The following is a 20,958-nucleotide window of genomic DNA, read 5'->3' as shown; positions in this document are numbered from 1 at the left end:
CCCTCCACTCACTCACCGTGGCGTAAAGATTACAGCCTTGGAAACCCTGTGGGGCAGTTCTCCTCTGTCCTTTAGGGCCACTATGGGTCGGAATGGATTCGGTGACAAGGGTAATCTTTAAGGAAGCAGACTGCCAAATCTTTTTCTGGAGGCTTTAACTACAGCGCCACCAGGACTCCTTGAGCAGAATGAGGTCCCCCAAGAAGCACGCTCATCTTAGCTCGCACGTTTTGTCCCACATCTCCTGGTCCCCCTGTGCCGTGCAAAGAAGACTCCACGCTCGGGTGCAACGGTTTAATGGTGTGTGGCACCTGAGACCACACAGGAGGAATCTGGCACGCTGCGGTCCCAAGGTTTATCCCTCGGTCCATATTCTCCTGGTTCTGCCCAACATTCCTTTTGCTGGTTTTTTAAAAAATTGTCTAAGATGTCCTGAGCAGCACGGGGCCACCAACGCTGGATATTCAGACACAGCTCCGGAGGCCACCGGGCGTGAGACATGGAAGTCCCAGGGGCTTTGAGAGCAGCCTGCTGGATACAAAGGCTTCCCCTGCTGCAGCAGCTAACCCGCGAGGCCGTCCTGGGTGACATCCAGGACCCTGGTCATCTCACAGCTCCGGGCCCACAGCTGCCGCTGCAGCTTTTTGTCGTACGTGATCTGGAGGGACTGGGTTGCTTCCTCATTGTAAAGGTAGCGCCCGCCAACTCCTTCCAGCTCCGGGGCCACGGCCGCATAGATGGAGGTCCGAGCCCCTTCGTCGGGAGTCTGAGGGGATGAGAAGAGAAGGCCAGGGTGGGTCAGCGTTCAGTGGGGGCACTGTCAGGGAATGAACTGTGTGCCCCTAAATATGTGTTGGAATCCTAACCCCATAAAATCAAAACCAACCAGCTGATGTAGAGCTGACTCCGACTCACGGCAACCCTGTGTGTGTCAGAGTGGAACTGCGCACCATGGGGTTTTCAGTGGCTGTTTCTTCAGAAGGAGATTGCCAGGCCTTTCTTCTTAGGCACCTCTGGGTAGACTCAAACCCCTTGACCTTTTGGTTAGCAGCTGAGTGCCTAACTGTTTGCACCACCCAGGGATTCTGCCTAGCCCTATACCTGTGGATGTCATCTGGTTTGGAAAAAAGGTTTCTTTGTCATGTTACTGCGATCATATCAGTGTAGGGTGGGTCCCAAAACTAATCACTTCTGAGTTATAAAAAATACACACACACACGGACACACATACATACACAGACACAGGCACACACCAGAGCAGACAGATGCCAAATAAGGATGGCTTAAAAGGAAAGGAACCAAGTCACGCCCAGGATTGCTGACCAGGAAGAAATCAACAGAACCGACACCCTGCCTCCCGAATTCTGGGAAAACAAATCTCTGTTCTTAGAGTCACCCACTTGTGGTATTTGTGTTACGGTGGCGACAGGGAACTTGGACAAGCACGTGTAATTCTCGGCGCTCCCACAGATGCCGTTGGGTAAGAGGTAACAAGTGCATCTCCAGGGTTTACAAACACATGCAGAAGGCAGCCGCAGACGAAGCCTTCCAGCCAGAACCTCACTGCTGTGCGTTCTCTTCAACAGGCACCGAGAGGAACACACGTCCAAGTGGTTTGGTTCTTAACAGTCGGCTAATGCATTTCAAGAAATGAATGGGTTTTCAAATCCAAGATGTAACATATATATTTGCCACAATTAAAAAAAAAAAAAAGCATGGTGCTGTTATAGATTGAACTGTGTCATCCAAAAAAGGGTGTCAACTTGGCAAGGCCATGATTCCCAGTACTGTGTGGTTATCCTCTAGTTTGTGATCTGATGTGATTATCTTCGGTGCTATAAATCCTAAACTCTATGAAGCAGGATTAGAGGCAGTTATGTTCATGAGGCAGGACTCAATCTACAGGATTAGGTTGTACCTTGAGTCAATCTCTTCTGAGATATAAAAGAGAGAAGTGAGCAGAGAGGAGAGGGACCTCATACCACCAAGAAACAAGAGCCAGGAGAATAGCATGCCCTTTGGACCCAGGGCCGCTGTGCTGAGAAGCTCCTAGATTAGGGGAATATTGCTGACAAGGACCTTCCCCAAGAGCCGACAGATAAAGAAAGCCTTCCCCTGGAGCTGGTGCCCTAAATTCGGACTTCTAACCTCCTAGACTGTGAGAGAATAAACTTCTATTTATTGAAGACATCCACTTGTGGTATTTCTGTTATAGCAGCACTAGATGACTAAGACACTTGCCAAACCCAAGAATTGAGTGTGTCAGTTTTCAATCTACGAAGGCCCCGCTGCCTGCTGGGGGACCAGAGCAGAGAGCGTGGTGTTTTCACAGCTAACATTTTCCCCTGCATGAAGCCTCTCTGCCTGTAGAGATTTTCAGAGCTGAAAGCGAAGGAGGCCGGCCATTCCAGTTTAATTCAGCACAACGATTTAGTAAACAAAGCAATTTACTAAACTGCTCCCTTGTGTGTGTGTCGTTGGCTCTTGGGGTAAAGGGGGACCATTTTTAAGTACCCTATTCCCTCCTGGGGCTGATAGAAGACAGCGGCGGTGGGTGGGTGGTTCATCACAAGTGCACAAAGGAAAAAAAAATGAAATGAAAAAACGAAGTGAATAGAAAAGAGGCTAGCATCACAGCAAGCTGATGGGGCCGCATACAGCATACAGCTGGAAGCAGGCATGAATGCTGCATAATTACAAAATTATAGGGGGTTTTACAGTTTGGGAAATGCTTCGACAGATATTATGTCAGTAATTTGGACAACAAGCCCATGAGACTGTTATTATTATGCAGAATTAACGAAATAGAAAAGTGAAGGGGATTGAGGGGAGGAGACAGAGGCAGAGCGCCTGGGATGGGTGGACTTCAGCTTGTAGGGGCCCCAACCCCACCATCTTCCTCCTCCCTCCGTCCCGTACTATGGGGCCACAGCACACGTGCCCACGGCTCATGTGGCCACCTTCCGTGCCTTCACCTTTGAAACGAGAATCTTCTGCCCTGGTCTCCTCTAAGCTACAGACACGCGTGGCAAGTGGGCCCCTTGTACCTCCAGGGAAGGTCTCTACACAGGTACACACGCCAAGTTTGTTGTTAGTTACCATTCAGGTAGCTCCGACTCGTGGCGGCGATCCCATGCGCAAAAGAACGAAACAGTGCCCAGTCCTGTGCCACCTTCAGCCTCACCGGTATGTTCATCGTTGTGGCTGTGGGGCCAATCCGTCTCACCAAGGGTCTCCTTCACGCTCTGCTGGCCCTCTGCTTCACCAAACACAACGTCTTCCTCCAGTGGCGGGTCCCTCCTGATGACATGTCCAAAGCAAGCGAGTCAGACAGTGTTCTGTTGGGGTCCATAGGGTTTTCACTGGATGATTTTCAGAAGTAGATTGCCAGGTCTTTCTTCCTAGTCTGTCTTAGTCTGGAAGCTCTGCTGAAACCTGTCCACCATGGGTGACCCTGCTGGTATCTGAAATGCTGGTGGCATAGCTTCCAGCATCCCAGCAACACACAAGCCACCACAGTATGACAGACAGACAGGAGGTGGATACACAAGTATGTAGCAGAGAACACTGCCTGGCCCTGTACCATCTTCACAACCGTTGGTCTGCTCGAGTCTGTTGTTGCAGCCCCTGTGTACGTTGAGTGCCTTCCAACCTAGGGGGCTTATCTGCCAGGACTACATTGGACAATATTCTGTTGTGATCCATAGGGTTTTCACTGGCTGATTTCTGGAAGTAGATTGCCAGGCCTTTCTTCCTAGTCTGTCTTAGTCTGGAAGCTCCCCTGAAACCTGTCCACCATGGGTCACCCTGCTGGTATTTGAAACACCAGTGGTGTAGCTTCCAGTATCATGTAAGCCATCGCAGTAAGACAGATGGACAGACGGGGGTGGACGTCAAGGTTCAGTTCCCCAGTTCCCCAGCTGGGCGTTTTCTCATGTCCTTTTCATCACCTGCACAGGTGCCACCGTGCCCCCAGGTGCCTGAATCTGAAACTCCGGCACTATTCTTGAGTTCTTCTTCTTTCACTTGCCCTAGCTAACCCGCCAACCAGTAAATGCTGGCACAGAGAGTTCGCCAAGGAGAAACTGCTGTTGGTAGGTGGTATTTGGGCGCAGACCTGAATGAAGGAAAAGGGGAAAATGGAGGTTTCTGAGGGAAGCGAAGCCAGCCAGTGCACGGGGGAACACACAGAGAACCTCTGCCACTGGATGTGAGGACGTGGATGGCATTGGTGGGCCTGCCAAGGGCATTTTCAGGGGAGAGCTGGGGACAGACGGGGCAGCAGTGGTTCAGCAGTAGAATCCTCGCCTTTCAAGCGGGAGACCCAGGTTCGGTTCCCGGTCAACGCACTTTGTGAGCAGCCCCCACCCGTCTGTCAGTGGAGGCTTGCGTGTTGCTGTGATGCTGAACGGGTTTCTGTGGAGCTCCCAGGCCAAGACGGACTAGGAAGAAAGGCCTGGAGATCTACTTCTGAAAATCAGCCAATGAAAGCCGTATGGAGCACGACGGTCTGATCTCATTGTGCACGGGGCTGCCACGAATCGAGGGCTGGCTTGACGGCAGCAGCTAAGAGCAACATATGATTTAGGGTTCCCATAATTTTCTCCCTTACATATAAAACTGTCACAGCTCAGACAATGTCCTGGGTTATTTTTAATGCAAATGTGGAGACGTTGGTCAAAGGATTAAAAAATAATTTCTGCTGTTGAACTTCTACCTTAACCCCTGAATACCGTTGTTGTCAGGTGCTGCTGAGTGAGTTCCGACTCGTAGCGACCCTATATGCACAACAGGACGAAACGGTGCCTGGTCCCGCGCCATCCTCACAATCGCTGTTATATTTGAGCCCATTGTTGCAGCCACTGTGTCAATCCACCTTATTGAAGATCTTCCTCTTTTTCGCTGACACTCTGCCTTACCAAGCATGATGTCCTTCTCCAGGGACTGGTCTCTCCCGATCATATGTCCAAAGTATGTGAGACAAGGTCCCGCCATCCTTGCTTCTAAGGAGCACTCCGGTTGTACTTCTTCCAAGACACGTTTGTTCATTCTTGTGGCCGTCCATGGTCTATTCAATGTTCTCCGCCAACACCACAATTCAAAGGCGTCAATTCTTCTTCGGTCTTCCTTATTCATCTGAATACTGAAGGGAAAAAATCCCTGTAAATGCTGTTTTGGTATGATGAAGCCGTGGATAGGGACTTGTGAGAGATACTGATGGAACAGATACACGTGTTGATATTTCTCTGGTCAAAGAACTTAAAATTTGAAAGAAAAAAAAAAAGATTTTGAAATTCCTCCGCTTAAGGAATTGGAGAATACAAGATGACCAGACTTAAAAGTAAGGGTCTAATTACATTCTGAAAAGGGTCCCGGGGGGAAGAGCGGATTTCTGCGCAGACTTTCAGATGTGAGTGTAAAGCGAGCGGTAACCATCCTAATTAATTCCAAAAACCTGATGAAGCAGACAATTACCTAAGGGGGAAACTGTCAAAACTGACTCAAGAAGAGGGAGAAAGCTCAAAGACGCAACAAACCTGAAAGGGAATCTGAAGGCTCACTCAGAATTCTTCTTCCGAAAATTACCAAACCCAGAGGGTTTTCAAAGGCAAGTCGTTCCAATTTAAAAAACAAACAAACAAACAAAAAAAACGGATAGTTTTCACGATATTGGCACTATTGTGGAACATGAAGCAGGAAAACAGAGAAAGAAAAGCTTCCCAATTCTTTTTTCTTTTTAAGCAAATGATAAAAATGTTAGCACTTAAACTTGACAAAGATGGCACAGAAAGGAAAGCCACAGCTCCCTGGTAAATATTAACACAAAGTCCTCGATAAAATGGCTGGTAAATACCCTCCTGTGTATTAAAGAGTAAAGCACCACGACGGCCTCCTGAGCCTCCGCTGACGTAATAAATCGATCCGTCTTTATGGTCCAGAAAAGGTCCCTGGGTGGCGAAAATGACGACTGACCTAAAGGCTGGGGATCTGAACCAGTGGTGCCTCGAGAGAAAAGCCTGGCAATCTGGTTCCTTAAAGACCGTTGTTGTTATTGTTGTTAGGTGCCGTCGAGTCGGTTCCAACTCATAGCAACCCTGTGCACAACAGAAGGAAACATTGCCCAGCCCTGCATCAGCCTCATTTCATTGTTATATTTGAGCCCCCTGTTGCAGCCACTGTGTCAATCCACCTCGCTGAGGGTCTTCCTCTATTTTGCTGACCCTCTACTTTACCAAGCATGATGTCCTTCTCCAGGGACTGATCCCTCCTGATAACATGTCCAAAGTACATGAAATGGAGTCTCGCCATCCTTGCTTCTAAGGAGCATTCTGGCTGCACTTCTTCCAAGACAGATTTGTTGGTTCTTCTGACAGTCCATGGTATATTCAATAGTCTTCACCAACACCACAATTCAAGGGCGTCAGCTCTTCTTCGGTCTTCCTTATTCATTGTCCAGCTTTCAAATGCATATGATGTGATTGAAAATACCATGGCTTGGGTCAGGTGCACCTTAGTCTTCAGGGTGACATCTTTGCTCTTCAACACTTTGAAGAGGTCCTTTGCAGCAGATTTGCCCAATGCAATGCGTTGTTTGATTTCTTGACTGCTGCTTCCATGGGTCTTGATTGTGGATCCAAGTAAAATGAAATCCTTGACAACTTCCATCTTTTCTCTGTTTACCATGATGCAATCACGATTACAGCCAAGATAAAAACCCTATGGAGCAGTTGTACTCTGTCACATGGGGTTGTCATGAGTCGGAACTAACTCAGTGGCAACGGGTTTGTTCAGGTTTGGTTTATGTTCCTGAAATGGTACCCCATTTGGTTTCTAAATGGCTAGTAGAAGTCCATCAGAGGGGTCAGCTGTCCTCCCACAGGGCAGGAGCCAAGGCAGCTGCAGACCACAGCGTCACCCAGGCTTCTGTAGCTCTCAGGAGGTTTCAGCTTTGGCTCTCTCATAAATCCACGCAGACTCACCCATCAGGTCAGGACATTTGTTGTGTAAGGGCAAGGACGCTGAATCACACATCTAAGTTGTTACAACAAGCACTGTGGAGGTGGCCCGGATGTAGCTGCAGGTGTGGGCAGTGGATCCGAGAAGCGGAAATCCCAAACGATCAAGCCATCTGGCACCCACCTTGAACGACAGGCGTCCCTGAGTGGTACAAACGATTAAAGTGCTCGGCTGCTAACCAAAAGGCTGGAGTTTCGAATCCAACCAGAGGCACCTTGGAAGAAAGGGCTAGTGATCTACTTCTGAAAAATTAGCTAAGAAAACCCTACAGAGCACAGTTTTACTCTGACACACATGGGGTCGCCATGAGTTGGGGTCAACTCAATGGCAACTGGTTTGCTTTTGGAGTCCCTGGGTGGTGCAAACAGTGAACACGCGCAGCTGCTAACCAAAAGGTTGGAGTTTTGAGTCTCTCCAGAAACTCCTCAGAAGGAAGGCCTGGCAATCTGCTTATGAAAAATCAGCTAAGAAAACCCCCTGGAGCACAGTTCTACCGTGACACACGTGGGTGCCCCAGAGTTAGAGTCTTTCCCACAGCAACTGGCCTTTTTGTTTTGGTTTGTTTTGCTTTTTAGCAGCCTCAGTGTGCAGTTAACGTGCCCAGTTGCTAGCCGAAAGGTTGGGGGCTTGAGTCCACCCAGAGGTGCCTCAGAAGACAGGCTTGGTCATCTAATTTCGAAAAATCACCCATTAAAAACCCAACAGAGCACAGCTCTACTCTGACACATGCTGGGTCACCGTGATCGGGGTTAAGTCAACGACAACTGGTTGGATTTTGGAATCCCTCGGTGGAGCAAACGGTTAAGCGCTGGGCTGTTCACCGAAAGGCTGGAGGTTGGAGTCCACCCAGAGGTAGCTCGGAAGAAAGGCTTGGTGATCTGCTTCTGAAAAAGGAGCCACGGAAAGCCTGTTAGAGCACAGTTCTGCTGTGACACACACTGGGTCGCCACGAGTCGGGGTCAAATGGACGGCAAGTTGGTTTTTAAAGTTTTTTCTTTTTTACCTTGAACAGCAGCCAGCCGAGGAGCCTCTTGACAAGCCACGTGCCCCAGAAGACGTGCCGATAGAGGTCCGTGTTGACCACCCCAGGGTCCACCGCGTTGGCAGTCACGTGGCTCCCCGAAGAGGCCAGGAGGCTCTGGAGGTGGTAGGTGAACAGGACCAGGGCAAGCTTGCTCTGGGCGTAGGCTCCAGCCGGCGAGTAGCCACAGCTGCCGAGGGAAAGACGGGGACGGTGAGAGAGGGCGGAATCCAGACCCCGATTCCTCCTCGCCCCGCCCTCGTCGGTGACCCTCGCCACACTCCTTTGTAGGATCCGCCCGTCCAAACGCTGCCCCAGCTGAGCGGTGGATGCTGGCTAACGTGAAACTCGACCGGTGCTAGGGTGAAGGGGTTTGTTTTGAGTCTTGAGCCTGGGTCAGTCTGGGCCAGCCTCAGTCAGTTACCTACCCCCAGTGTTGTGGGTTGAACTGTGTCCCTCAAAAGGCTATGCTGATGGTATTGGGGACAGCCGGGTCAACTGGCATGGCATAGTTTGTAAAGAAAATGTTCTACACCCTACTTTGGGGAGTAGCGTCTGGGGTCTGAAAAGCTTTCCAGTGGCCATCTAAGATACATCTACTGGTCCCATCCCATCTGGAGCAAAGGAGAATGAAGAAAGCAAAAGACACGAGGCAAATATGAGTGCAGAGGACTAAAGGACCACATGTACCACAGCCTCTGCCAGCCTGGGCCCAGGACAACCTCCAACCTTTCGGCTAGCAACTGGGCACGTTAACTGCACACTGAGGCTGCTAAAAAGCAAAAACAAACCAAAACAAAAAAGCCAGTTGCTGTGGAAAAGACTCTCACTCTGGGGAACCCACGTGTGTCACGGTAGAACTGGGCTCCGGGGAGTTTTCTTAGCTGATTTTTCATAAACAGATTGCCAGGCCTTCCTTCTGAGGAGCCTCTGGATAGACTCAAAACTCCAACCTTTTGGTTAGCAGCTGCGCGTGTTCACTGTTTGCACCACCCAGGGACTCCAAAAGCAAACCAGTTGCCATTGAGTTGACCCCAACTCATGGCGACCCCATGTGTGTCAGAGTAAAACTGTGCTCTGTAGGGTTTTCTTAGCTAATTTTTCAGAAGTAGATCACTAGGCCTTTCTTCCAAGGTGCCTCTTTCTCCCTCTGTTGGCTCTGGGGGAAGGTCCTTGTCATCAATCGTCCCCTGGTCTAGGAGCTTTTCCATGCAGGAACCCCGGGTCCAAAGAACACGCTCTGCCCCGGTGTTTCTTTTTTGGTGGTATGAGGTCCCCACTCTCTGCTTGCTTCCAGTTTCCTTTCAACTCTTGTAAGATAAAAGGTGGTGCAGGCGACACCCCAGGGAAACTCCCTTTACATTGGATCAGGAATGTGACTTAGTAAGGGTGTGACAATCCCACCCTGATCCTCCTTAACATAAAATTACAACCACAAAATGGAGAACAACCACACAACACTGGGAATCATGGCCTAACGAAGCTGACACATATTTTTTGGGGGCATAGTTCAGTGATAGGGCCACAGAAGGAATCAACGTGGCCGATACCCTGATTTGGACTTTCAGCCCCCAGAACTTTGAGAGAATAAATTCCTGTTCTTTAAAGCCATCCACTTGTGGTATTTTTTTTTGTCCCAGTGGCCACAGGGAACTAAGACATTTGCCAAGACCTAAGGGCCACCCGGCTCAGCTCAGCACGGCCCCGGATGTGTGGGCTGAATTACACACTTATGCTAGACGCCACTGTTGTTGTTGTTGTCTGCCCTTAAGAAGACCCCTGACTCACGGCGACCCCGCATACAACAGACCAAAACACTGCCCAGTCCTGTGCTGCTCCCATGATGGGTTGCAGATCGGACCCTTGTGATCCATACGGTTTTCATGGCTGGTTTTTAGATGGAGACAGCCAGGCCTTTCTTCCTAGTCTGTCTTAGTCTGGAACCTGTTTGGCATCACAGTAACTCCCAAGTTTTCACTGAGAGACGGGTGGTGGCTGCACATGACGTGCACTGGCTGGGAATTGAACCCAGGTCTCCCGCATAGAAGACAAGGATTCTACCAGAGCTACTCCTGCCTCCAGGCATGATACAGAAAATGGAGGAATTAAAGAAAATAGATACCACAGTTAGGAGCTCCAATTCCCTCCCCTGATCCAAGACATGACTGAACTCCTCAATCACCGCCGAGATACCTTCTTATGGCAAATTGATTCTGTCTTCGCCCTCAGGAGGTTCCTGGGTTGTATGAGTGGTTTGTGATAGGCTGCTAACCTAAAAGTTGGTGGTTCGAATCCACCCAGAGGCTCCACAGAAGGAACTCCCGGCAATCTGCTTCCATGAAGATTCCACCCAAGAAAGATATTCTCTGTCACACGTGGGGTCGCCTTGAGTTGGAATCGGCTTGAGGCGACGTGTGTTCTTCTCCCTCAGGGTGAGCAAGAAGCTCCTGGAAAAAGGGAGCTACTAAGCGGAGGCAGGTAGCAGGGGAGAAAGGACTGAACTTTCATCTTGGCATTGGGGTCGTTTAAAAATGACGTACGGCCCTTGGTTCTGAGTTATCAGGGCTGACTGGGGAAGCTGTGATCTATTACTTTAAAAAGAAGATTGTGTCTGTTAGCTGCCTTCGAGTCGGGCCCAGACTCATGGCGTTCCAATGTGTGTCAGAACAGAACTGTGCTCTGTTGGGTTTTCTTGGCTGGGTTTTCAGAAATAGATTGCCAAGCCTTACTTCTGAGGTACCTCTGGGTGGACTCCAACCTCCGACCTTTCAGTTAGCAGCTGATGGCAAACTGCTTACACCACCCAGGGTCCTTTAAAAAGAACAGGGCAAATGGACCACATCTACCACGGCCTCCACTGGACTGAGTCTAGCACCCGGCTACCACCACTGACTGCTCTGACAGGGATCACAATAAACGGTCCCGGACAGAGCTGGCGAAAAATGTACAACAAAATTCTAACTCAAAAAGACAGACCAGACTGGCTGGCCTGACAGAGACTGGGGAAACCCTGAGAGCATGGCCCCCGGATGTACTTTCAGTCAGTAATGAGGCCACTCCTGAGGTTCACCCTGCAGCCAAAGAGTAGACAGGCCCATAAAACAAAACGAGACTAAAGGGGCACACCAGCCCAGGGGCAAGGACTGGAAGGCAGGAGGGGACAGGAAAGCTGGTGATAGGGAACCCAACGTTGAGAAGGGAGAGTGTTAACGTGTTGTGGGGTTGTTAACCAATGTCATAAAATAATACGTGTACTAACTGTTTAATGAGAAACTAGTTTGTTCTGTAAACTTTCATCTAAAGTTCAATAAAAAAACAAACAAAATGAATAGAACAAACCATAAACATGCAGATTTCTCATGAGTAAATGGATCAATGTTATATTATGATTTTATATGGTACCATGAAGGAGCCCTTGTGGCACAGTGGTTCAAGCACTTGGCTACTAACTGAAAGGTCGGTGGTTCGAACCCACTAGCTGCTCCACGGGAGAGAGACGTGGTGGTCTGCTCCTGTAGAGATTACAGGCTTGGAAACGCTATGGGGCAGTTCTACCCTGTCCTATAGGGTCGCTAGGAGTCAGAATTGGCTCAGTGGTAACAGGTTTGGGTTTTTCTGTGGGTTCTGGTACCATGGAGAAAAGAGAACAAAAATTCTTTAAAACTGCTAGGTAGGGAAAAAGTCAATCTATTTCTCTATGGGAGGAAAAAATAAGTCCAAGAGTACAAGTAATTTCAGGCAGGGATCTCCCATGGATTTACAGATAAAGAAATATCCTCTGTGGAAACGGGAAAGAATGAAGGCAAATAAATAGGACAGGGTCCCTGTCAAGCTTTGAAAATAAAGCTGAGGACAGTCAAAGGCACTTGGCATTGAAAACAACCCAGGGATTGCTCCAAGGTTAACAGAGAGGCGGAGACCCAAAGAAAGGCTCAGTCTACAAACCGAGACAGACGCCAAAGAAACTCTTGAAGGGTGTACACAGCCCATTTCTCAAAACAAGAGTTTTCAATACATTGTTTTTGTAATAAATGGTGGCAAGCGGTGAGACTAAAACCATAAAAACGTATTTTTGTCTTCACTGAGTAATAACTTATGGACATAACTACTTGAACACGAATTGAAGCTACTCTAAAACAAGGGGTCCCGGGTGGTGCAAATGGGTAATGCGCTCAGCTGCTAAAAGGTTGGAGGTTCAAGTCCACCCAGAGGTACCTCGAAAGAAAGGCCTGGCAATCTGCTCCCCCAAAATAAGCCACTGAAAACCCAATGGAGCAAAGTTCTACTCTGGCACCAATGAGTTATCCTGACTCAGAGTTGACTTGACAACAAGTAATTTTCGGAGTCCCCGGGTACTGCAAACAGTTAATAAACTCAGCTGCTAAAAGGTTGGAGGTTCGAGTACACCCAGAGGCACCTCAGAAGAAAGGCCTGGTGACCGACTTGTGAAAATTCAGCCGCTGAAAGCCCCGTGGAGCACAGTCCTACCCTGACACACATGGGGTCATCATAAGTCTGGGTCAACTGGACGGCAACTGGTTCGGTTTAAAGGGAAACAAAAGTAGAGAGGCCTATTGTCATTGACGTTGGGTCCTGTCCAGTTGGTTCCGACTCATAGCGACCCTGTGTACCACAGAACGAAACACTGCCCAGTCCGGCACCATCCTCACAGTCGTTGTTATGCTTGACCTCATTGTTGCAGCCACTGCGTCAATCCACCTCGTTGAGGGTCTTCCTCTTTTCCGCTGACCCTGTACTCTACCAAGCGTGATGTCCTTCTCCAGGGACTGATCCCTCCTGAAAACATGTCCAAAGCCTGTAAGACGCAGTCTCGCCATCCTTCCCTCTAAGGAGCATTCTGGTTGTACTTCTTCCAAGACAGATTTCTTCGTTCTTTTGGGAGTCCATGGTATATTCAATACTCTTCGCCAACACCACAATTCAAAGGCGTCAACTCTTCTTTGGTCTTCCTCACTCATTGTCCAGCTTTCACATGCATATGATGCGATTGAAAATACCATGGCTTGGGTCAGGGGCACCTTAGTCTTCAGGGTGACATCTTTGCTCTTCAACACTTTGAAGAGGTCCTTTGCAGCAGATTTGCCCAATGCAATGCGTCTTTTGATTTCTTGACTGCTGCTTCCATGGCTGTTGATTGTGGGTCCAAGTAAAATGAAATCCTTGACAACTTCAGTCTTTTCTCCATTTATCATCATGTTGCTTATTGGTCCAGTTGTGAGGATTTTTGTTTTCTTTATGTTGAGGTGTAATCCATGCTGAAGGCTGTGGTCTTTGATCTTCATCAGTAGGTACTTCAAGTTCTTTTCATGTTCAGCAAACAACGTTGTGTCATCTGCATAATGTAGATTGTTAATGAGTCTTCCTCCAATCCGGATACCCCATTTTTCTTCACATAGTCCAGCTTCTCAGATTATTTGCTCAGCATACAGATTGAATAAGTATGGTGAAAGGATACAACCCTGACGCACACCTTTCCTGACTTTCTCTATTCAGCTGGAGGACAAGTCAGGAAAGGTATGTTCCAGGTGAACAGAGAACAATTGCTGTGTGTGGGATGACTGCTTGTAAGCTTTTAAGACCTCAGGCCCTACACATTGAAATAGGATGCAGAACAGAAGCACTAAACATGTTAGTCAGCCAGCTGACTGGGATGTCCCATGAAACCATGACCCTAAACCGCCAAACCAAGGAACCAAATCTCATGCGGTGTTTGGTTGTACATAAGCAGCCTTAGCAGCTCCTCTTTCTGTTGTTGTTATAAGCAGCCTGAAGATTTGATCTGGGGCTGCTTTTGAGGACAGTCACTATTTAGTCTCCTGGAAGGAGAACAAAGATAGTTATAAAAAAGATGATAAATTTTTGTTTTTGTCAGTTACTGTCAAGTCGGCTCCAGCTCATGGTGGCTCCACGTACAACAGAATGAAAACGGTGCCCGGTCCTGCGCCATCTTCACGATCGTTGGTATGTTTGTGTCCATTGTTGAGACCATTGCATCAATCCATCTCATGTAGGGTTTCCCTCATTTTTGCTGATCCTCTACTTTACCAAGCATGATGTCCTTTTCTAGAGATTGGTCTTTCCTTACGGCATGTCCAAAGTAAGTGAGCTGAAGTCTCATCATCTTTACTTCTAAGAAGCATTCTGGTTGCATCTCTTCTAAGGCTGATTTGCTTGTTCTCCTGGCAGCCCATGGTATATTCAATATTCTTCGGCAACACCACAGTTCAAATGCATCAGTTTTCATTGACTTCCCACCCACCTCTGGGAGAAAGATATGGCAGACTGCTTCCACAAAGATTACAGCCTTGGAAGCCCTATGGGGTGGTTCTACTCTGTCCTATAGGGTCGCTATGAATCAGAATCGACTTGACACCAAGGGGTTTCCCACCCATCGCAGCACACCAGGCTCAGGACCTTTGCTGTCGACAGGGCACGTGGGACACTGGGTTTTCCTCTGATACTATACGACCTTCCAAACATCAAGGCCAACCATTCAGATGCGGACTCTTCTTTCATTAGAGGACATCACACAGGTTGTAGCTTTTCTCATCTTACCTGCAATGACCAACAGGAAAATGCATTATATTTAAAAAAAAAAAACAACAAAAAACTGTTGTCGCGGAGTTGATTCCAAGTCATAGTGACTATAGAGTAGAACTGCCCCATAGGGTTTCCAAGGAACGGCTGGTGGATTCGAACTGCCCACTTTTTGGTTAGCAGCTAAGCCCTTAAGCACTGTGTCACCAGGGCTGTGTTGTATAGCGTAAAAAGAAAAAAAACAAAACCCGCTGCCATTGAATCTATTCCAAGTTATAGCGACTCTGTAGGACAGAGGAGAACTGCCCCGTAGGGTTTCCAAGGAGTGGCTGGTTGATTCCACGTGCCGACCTTTTAGTTAGCAGCCGTAGCTCTTCAGCACTACGCCACCAGGGTTTCTGTTGTATAGCTCAGCAAAATATAAATAATTAAACTTACATAAATAATTTAAACTTACATAAATAATGAATAGCTTCCCTCCCCTGCCAAATAAAGATAACATTTTATAACTAAGCCGGCTGTTTCTTGCCAAGGCAGTTCCATTCATTACATAGGATTGTCAACAGATTCTGGCCACCCTTCCTTGGAAGCATTTTACCAGGCGAACGCTGGGGTGTAGCCTCGCCAGAGGAGACAAGCCCTGTTGTCGCCAGCGACCTGCTTGTATTTTGTGACACTTGACGATGTTGTGATTTATGCCTTTACGAGAACGGCGATTTTCAAAGCAAGTAAATCCATCCCGGTATTTAACATTCGTTACTGGTGGGGCTTACATCAGGGAAAGCTCAGAAACATCTCTCTTATGGACAAAAGCAGTCTCTTCCCAGCCCAAGTGTTCTCAAACGTTACCCTGCGTCAGAGTCGCTTGGGTGACTTGTTCAAACACAGATGCTGGCCTGCACCTCCAGCGTTTTGATTCTCCGGGTCTGGGGTTGTTGTTGTGGTCAGCTGCTGTCCGGCTGCCCCGGTCAAGGCAGCCCCAGGCACAAGGCAACAAAACCCTCCCCGGTCCTGAGCCATCTGTATGATTGGCTGCAGATTGGACCGCTGTGATCCATCGGGTTTTCACTGGCTCATTTGCAGCGGTAGACGGCCAGGCCTTTCTTCCTGGTCTGTCTTAGTCTAGAAGCTTTGCTGAAACCTGTCCACTAGCCTAGCAACCCACAAGCCCCCAGTGACAGACGGGTGGTAGCTGTGCATGAGGCCTCCTGGCCAGGAATCGAACCCAGGTCTCCTGTATGGAAGGTGAGAATTCTACCGCTGAACTGCCACTGGCCGTAGGGCTAAGTCAACAAGGAGACCAGTAACCCGTATCTGCTCAAATATATGGGCGACTCTTTAAACCTGGTGTTTAAATGAAATACGTAGACTTCTCTTTAAACCTAATATTTTAAACCAAATATGTGGACTTCTCTTTACACCTAATGATAAAGCCACTTTATAAAAAAAAAAAAGAAAATTTACTTTGGCCAGGTGGTTCTGTAGAAATTTAAGGTTACCAAGATAATGACATAGTAACTTGCAATTTCTGCCTTTTTCGCAGTTGGACTCACGTGGCCAATCGCACGCACAATCCGTTTGGGTAATTCTGCTCCCTTGGAGTTTTCAAGATCACACCAAGTAGGCTTGTTTCTCTCACGTGCACAAGTGTCCGGGTAAATGCAAAAAGGCCTTGCTTCCTCCTACTGTGATCTCAGTCAACACGGATTTGCAGAGCGTCTGCCGTATGTAAGACACCAGGCGCCACGAGGAAGAGAACACCGAGAAAGACGTAGATGCTGGGCTCCTGGAAGCTGCTGTCATTGGTTGGCCAGTGTCTGCAGCGTGGGGAGGCAGGAGAATGTGTCACGTAATTTCACGTGTGCAGGACTGTTCGGTCTTCCATGACTGGCTGGTGAATTCTATGTGGTCGCCTGGCTGGGCTGCAGTGCCCACGTGTATGGACAGACACATGGAGCAGTCATGTGGAATTAAATCATTGACCTCAAATAAAGTACGTCATTGCATTGGGAAAATCAGCTACAGAAGACCTCTTTAAAGCGTTGAAGAGCAAAGATGTCACTCTGAGGACTAAAGTGAGCCTGACCCAAGCCATGAGGTTTTCAATCGCCTCATATGCATGCAAAAGCTAGACAATGAGTAACAAACTGAATTGTGAATTGTGGTGTTGGCAAAGAATACTATTCACACCATGGACTGCCAAGAGAATGAACAAATCTGTCTTGGAAGAAGTACAGCCAGAATGCTCCTTAGAAGCAAGGATGGCGGGACTTTGTCTCACATACTTTAGACATGTTGTCAGGAGGGATCAGTCCCTGGAGAAGGACATGATGCTTGGTAAAGTGGGGGGTCAGCGAGAAAGAGGAAGACCCTCAATGAGATGGACTGACACAGGGGCTGCAACAATGAGCTCAAGCATAACGATTGTGAGGATGGCGCAGGACCAGGCAGTGTTTCGTTCTGTCGTGCACAGGGTCGCTATCAGTCTGAACACACTCGACAGCACCTAACAACAACAACATACCAACTCACAAACACCATCACAGACACACACTCACACACACACAAACTCAAACACCATCACAGACACTCACGCACACATACAAACTCAAACACTGTCACACACACATACAACTCAAACGGCATTGCACACACTCCAACATGCGAATAAACACCGTCACATGCTCACTCACACACCCACACGACTCAGTCCACAACCCTGAGGTCCTCAGCCTTCATCCGACACCCAGCACCGTGCCCAGCCGCTCGGGGTGCCCAGCGAACATGGCAGGCAAGGTGAGTGAGCTCCCGTGGGCCATCTATCTAGCTGGCCGCTGCAACCACTGGGTCACGAGGGCCCCCTTACCTGCTCTGCAGGTCCTCCATGTTCAGCTCGCCGACGTAGTGTGTGGCCGAGGACACCGTGACCACCCTCGCGCAGCAGCCGGGGGACCCCGACTCTTTCAGCGTGTCCAGGAGCAGGTTGGTCAGCAGGAAGTGCCCCAGGTAGTTCACGCCAAAGTGCTCCTCGAAGCCATCCCTGGTGGTCCGCTGCGGGACCATCATGACCCCAGCTGGGGGGGAGTTTCAGGAGAGTGAGGTTAGATGGGACAGTGGGCTCCAGGGCGCAGATCCGTCCCAGGGGCCAGGAGGGTGGGGTCTAGTCCTGGCCGGCATCTTGCCTCTCTGGGGCTCAGTTTCCCCCTGTGGACCTGGGGGTGGAGCTAAGAGATGGCCACGTCCCCTTCTTGCTCTGAGGCTCTGCCGTCCTGTGCTTTGATTGCGTAAAATAACAGCAGCCATGCCAAAGTGGCAGAACTCGCAGGCAGAGAGAAAATTCTAGATCACCAAAACGCGTCCCTCACAAAGTTCTTTCCACTGAGCCCCGACCTCACAGGTGACTCGTCCCAGAAACCTGCCTGCACATCTTGTCCTGTCTTTAGAGCAGGCCAGCTGGCTTCTCGCTGCTGCTGTTGACCCTGACTCATGGCGGCCCCGTGTGTGCAGAGCACAACTCCCCCCGAGGGTTTTCAACACTCTAACCGTTCGGAAACTGATCATCACGGCTTTATTCCGAGGCACCTATGGGTGGGTTCAAACTGGCAACCTTGTGGCTAACGATCAAGTGCTTAACCATTTGACCTACTGCCAGCTTGACTGGATATATACACACACATACATACACATGTATACATTAAAAAACACAAATGCACTGCCGTCGAAGTCAATTCCGACTCACAGCGACCCCACTGGGTTCCAGGGCTATAAATTCCTATGGAAGCAGGCTGCCACACCTTTCTCCGAAGGAGCCACTAGTGGTTTCGAATTGCCAACCTCTGGGTTAGCAGTCAGTCGCTTTAACCACTGGGCTACCAGGGCTCCAATGTGTATACATATATATACGACCAAAAGGTCAGCAGTTTGAATCCACCAGGTGCTCCTTGGAAACCCTATGGGACAGTTCTACTCTGTCCTATAGGGTTGCTATGAGTTGAAATCGACTCTCGGGCAATGGGTGGTTTTATTGTTGTTGGTTAGCAGCCGAGCCCTTAACCACTAGGCCACCAGGGCTCCATATATATACAGATGTTTGTATCTGTGCAATTGTCTACATTTGTGCGTGCGTGTGCGTGTGTACGTAAATGGATTTGTATACATATGTGTGCGAAAGTATGCATTTGTGTGGCGTGTGCACATATTTCTACACATGTGTGTACTACGTACGTATGCATTTGTGTGGTGTGTATATATAAACGTATGTGTATATATACACATTCGTGTGCACACATGTACACGCGGGGGTCCCTAGGTGACGTGAATGATCTGCGCTCGACTGCTAGCCTAAAGGTTGGCGGTTCAAACCCACCCAGAGTCACTGCAGAAGGAAAGTCCTGACAGTGTGCTTCCATGAAGACCACAGCCAAGAATACCCTATGGGTCAGTTCCACTCTGTAACAGACGAGGTCGACATAAGTTGGAATCAATTCAATGGCCACCACCACGACCAACAATGTATATGTGTATATTTGTTTATGCGTGTGTAATGCGCGTGTCTGCGCGTGTTTATGTGGACATGTATACATGTGTGTATCTGCACATGGTTCATCTCTGGGTTTGCATGTATGCAGGTATATGCATAATTTATGTTTTGTATGTATATGGGTATGGTATTTGTATTTGTGTATGGCATATGTATTTGGGTACATATACGGGTATGTGTACGGTGCATGTATTTGGATACATATACGGGTATGTGTGAGAGCCCTGGTGGTGCAGTGGTTAAGAACTATAGCGACTTATAGCTGCTAACCAAAAGGTCAGCAGTTTGAATCCACCAGCCATTCCTTGGAAAACCTATAGGCAGTTCTACTCTGTCCTACAGGGTTTCTATGAGTCAGAACCGACTCGACAGCACACCTAACAACAACAGTGGGTATGTGTACGGTACACGTATCTGGGAACTTATATGTAGATGTGTACGGTACACATATTTGAGTATCTATGCAGGTATTTGTACGGTATATGTATTTGTGCGTTACTTGCATGCATACTTATAAAAACCAAAACCACTGCCGTCAAGTCAATTCCGACTTACAGCAACCCTATAGGACAGAGTAGAACTGCCCCATAGAGTTTCCAAGGAGCACCTGGTGGATTTGAACTGCCGACCTCTTGGTTAACAGCTGTAGCACTTAACCACTACGCCACCAGGGTTTCCATACTTACATACACATTTGCATTTTTATATCTGTGTCTAAACATCTACCTGCAAGAGATGAAGGCAAGGTCCCTGACTACAGAGTTCCCGGGATGGGTGTGTTGGTCTGTATTGTTAGTGTCCAAGAGGACAGTTAGGTGCCTGCAGAGTTTCCAAAATTATCTGCCCAGGGCTCCCAACCCCCACCCCCAAATCCAACTAACAAATTACAGAAAACCACCTGGGTACCAATCAATATCTGCATAGTTATTTGTACAAGAGCAGGTATTTACATATGCACGTGAACGTGTCTATGCATTCACGTGTGTTGATATTCATTAATTCACTTGCATACGTATTTACGTATGCTGGCACCTGTATATGTGTTTCCATATGCCTGCATTTGTGTATGGGAAACCCTGGTGGTGTAGTGGTTAAGAGCTACGCTGGTTCGAATCCACCAGGCGCTCCTTGGAAACTCTATGGGGCAGTTCTGCTCTGTCCTGTAGGGTCACTATGAGTCAGAATCGACTTGACCGCAACAGGTTTTGCATCTGTGTATAACCTGTGTTTGTACATGTATTTGATGTGTGTGTGGTTGCGTTTGTACATTGTATGATTAACCTATGCTTGGGAATATGCGTGTGTCTAGATTTGCATATCTGTGCATGTATGTACATGCATGTGTACACGTGTTTACATGTGTATTCATTTTATATGCATATATTCTGTGTCTGTATTGCATTTCTATGTGCAATTGTATTTATCATGTGAACCTATACGTGCTTCTGTATACAACTGGGTTTATATACATGTATGTATACATGTTTGTATATGTTTCTACATGCAGTTATATTTATATGTGTGTATGTATATGTATTTGTATATGTTGTCATTTGTGTGGTTAGCTGGCATCGAGTCGGCTCCGGCTCATAGCGCCCTTATGTATAACAGAAGGGAACGATACTCTTTTTCACACGTAGGGGTCTCCCGAGTCCTCCATGCCAACTGGTGAATGAATAAATGGATGAAGAAGTAGACTAGAAACTAGGTCAGGATGTTCCTGGCCAGGCAGCTCAGGGTTAGCTGTGATTTTTTTTTTTTTTGTAGGTTGCTGTCATTGGTGGGTGCCATCAAGCTGACTGCGACCCATGGCGACCCCACG

At 48.2% G+C, this 20,958-nt stretch overlaps 1 protein-coding gene across 6 annotated transcripts in view; it reads right to left on the bottom strand.

Moving 5' to 3' along the window:
- Positions 1–280: 280 nt before the first annotated feature.
- DHRSX (dehydrogenase/reductase X-linked) overlaps positions 281–20,958 on the bottom strand; it is a 150,096-nt gene continuing 129,418 nt past the window's right edge. For 4 of the 6 annotated variants that reach the window (XM_049871618.1, XM_049871620.1, XM_049871621.1 and 1 more), the window contains 4 exons: positions 17,463–17,670; positions 8,021–8,228; positions 7,839–7,901; positions 281–766 (listed from right to left, as the gene is read on the bottom strand). In XM_049871618.1, the coding sequence (XP_049727575.1) occupies positions 563–766; positions 7,839–7,901; positions 8,021–8,228; positions 17,463–17,670 (683 nt within the window). In that variant the 3' untranslated portion in view covers positions 281–562. The other 2 variants (XM_049871619.1, XM_049871623.1) reach the window with 2 other exon arrangements.

Source organism: Elephas maximus, chromosome X (genome assembly GCF_024166365.1).
Source record: "Elephas maximus indicus isolate mEleMax1 chromosome X, mEleMax1 primary haplotype, whole genome shotgun sequence".
Taxonomy (NCBI): domain Eukaryota; kingdom Metazoa; phylum Chordata; class Mammalia; order Proboscidea; family Elephantidae; genus Elephas; species Elephas maximus.
The sequence above is the reverse complement of the archived record's forward strand: the minus strand, read 5'-3'. Positions and strand labels throughout refer to the sequence as shown.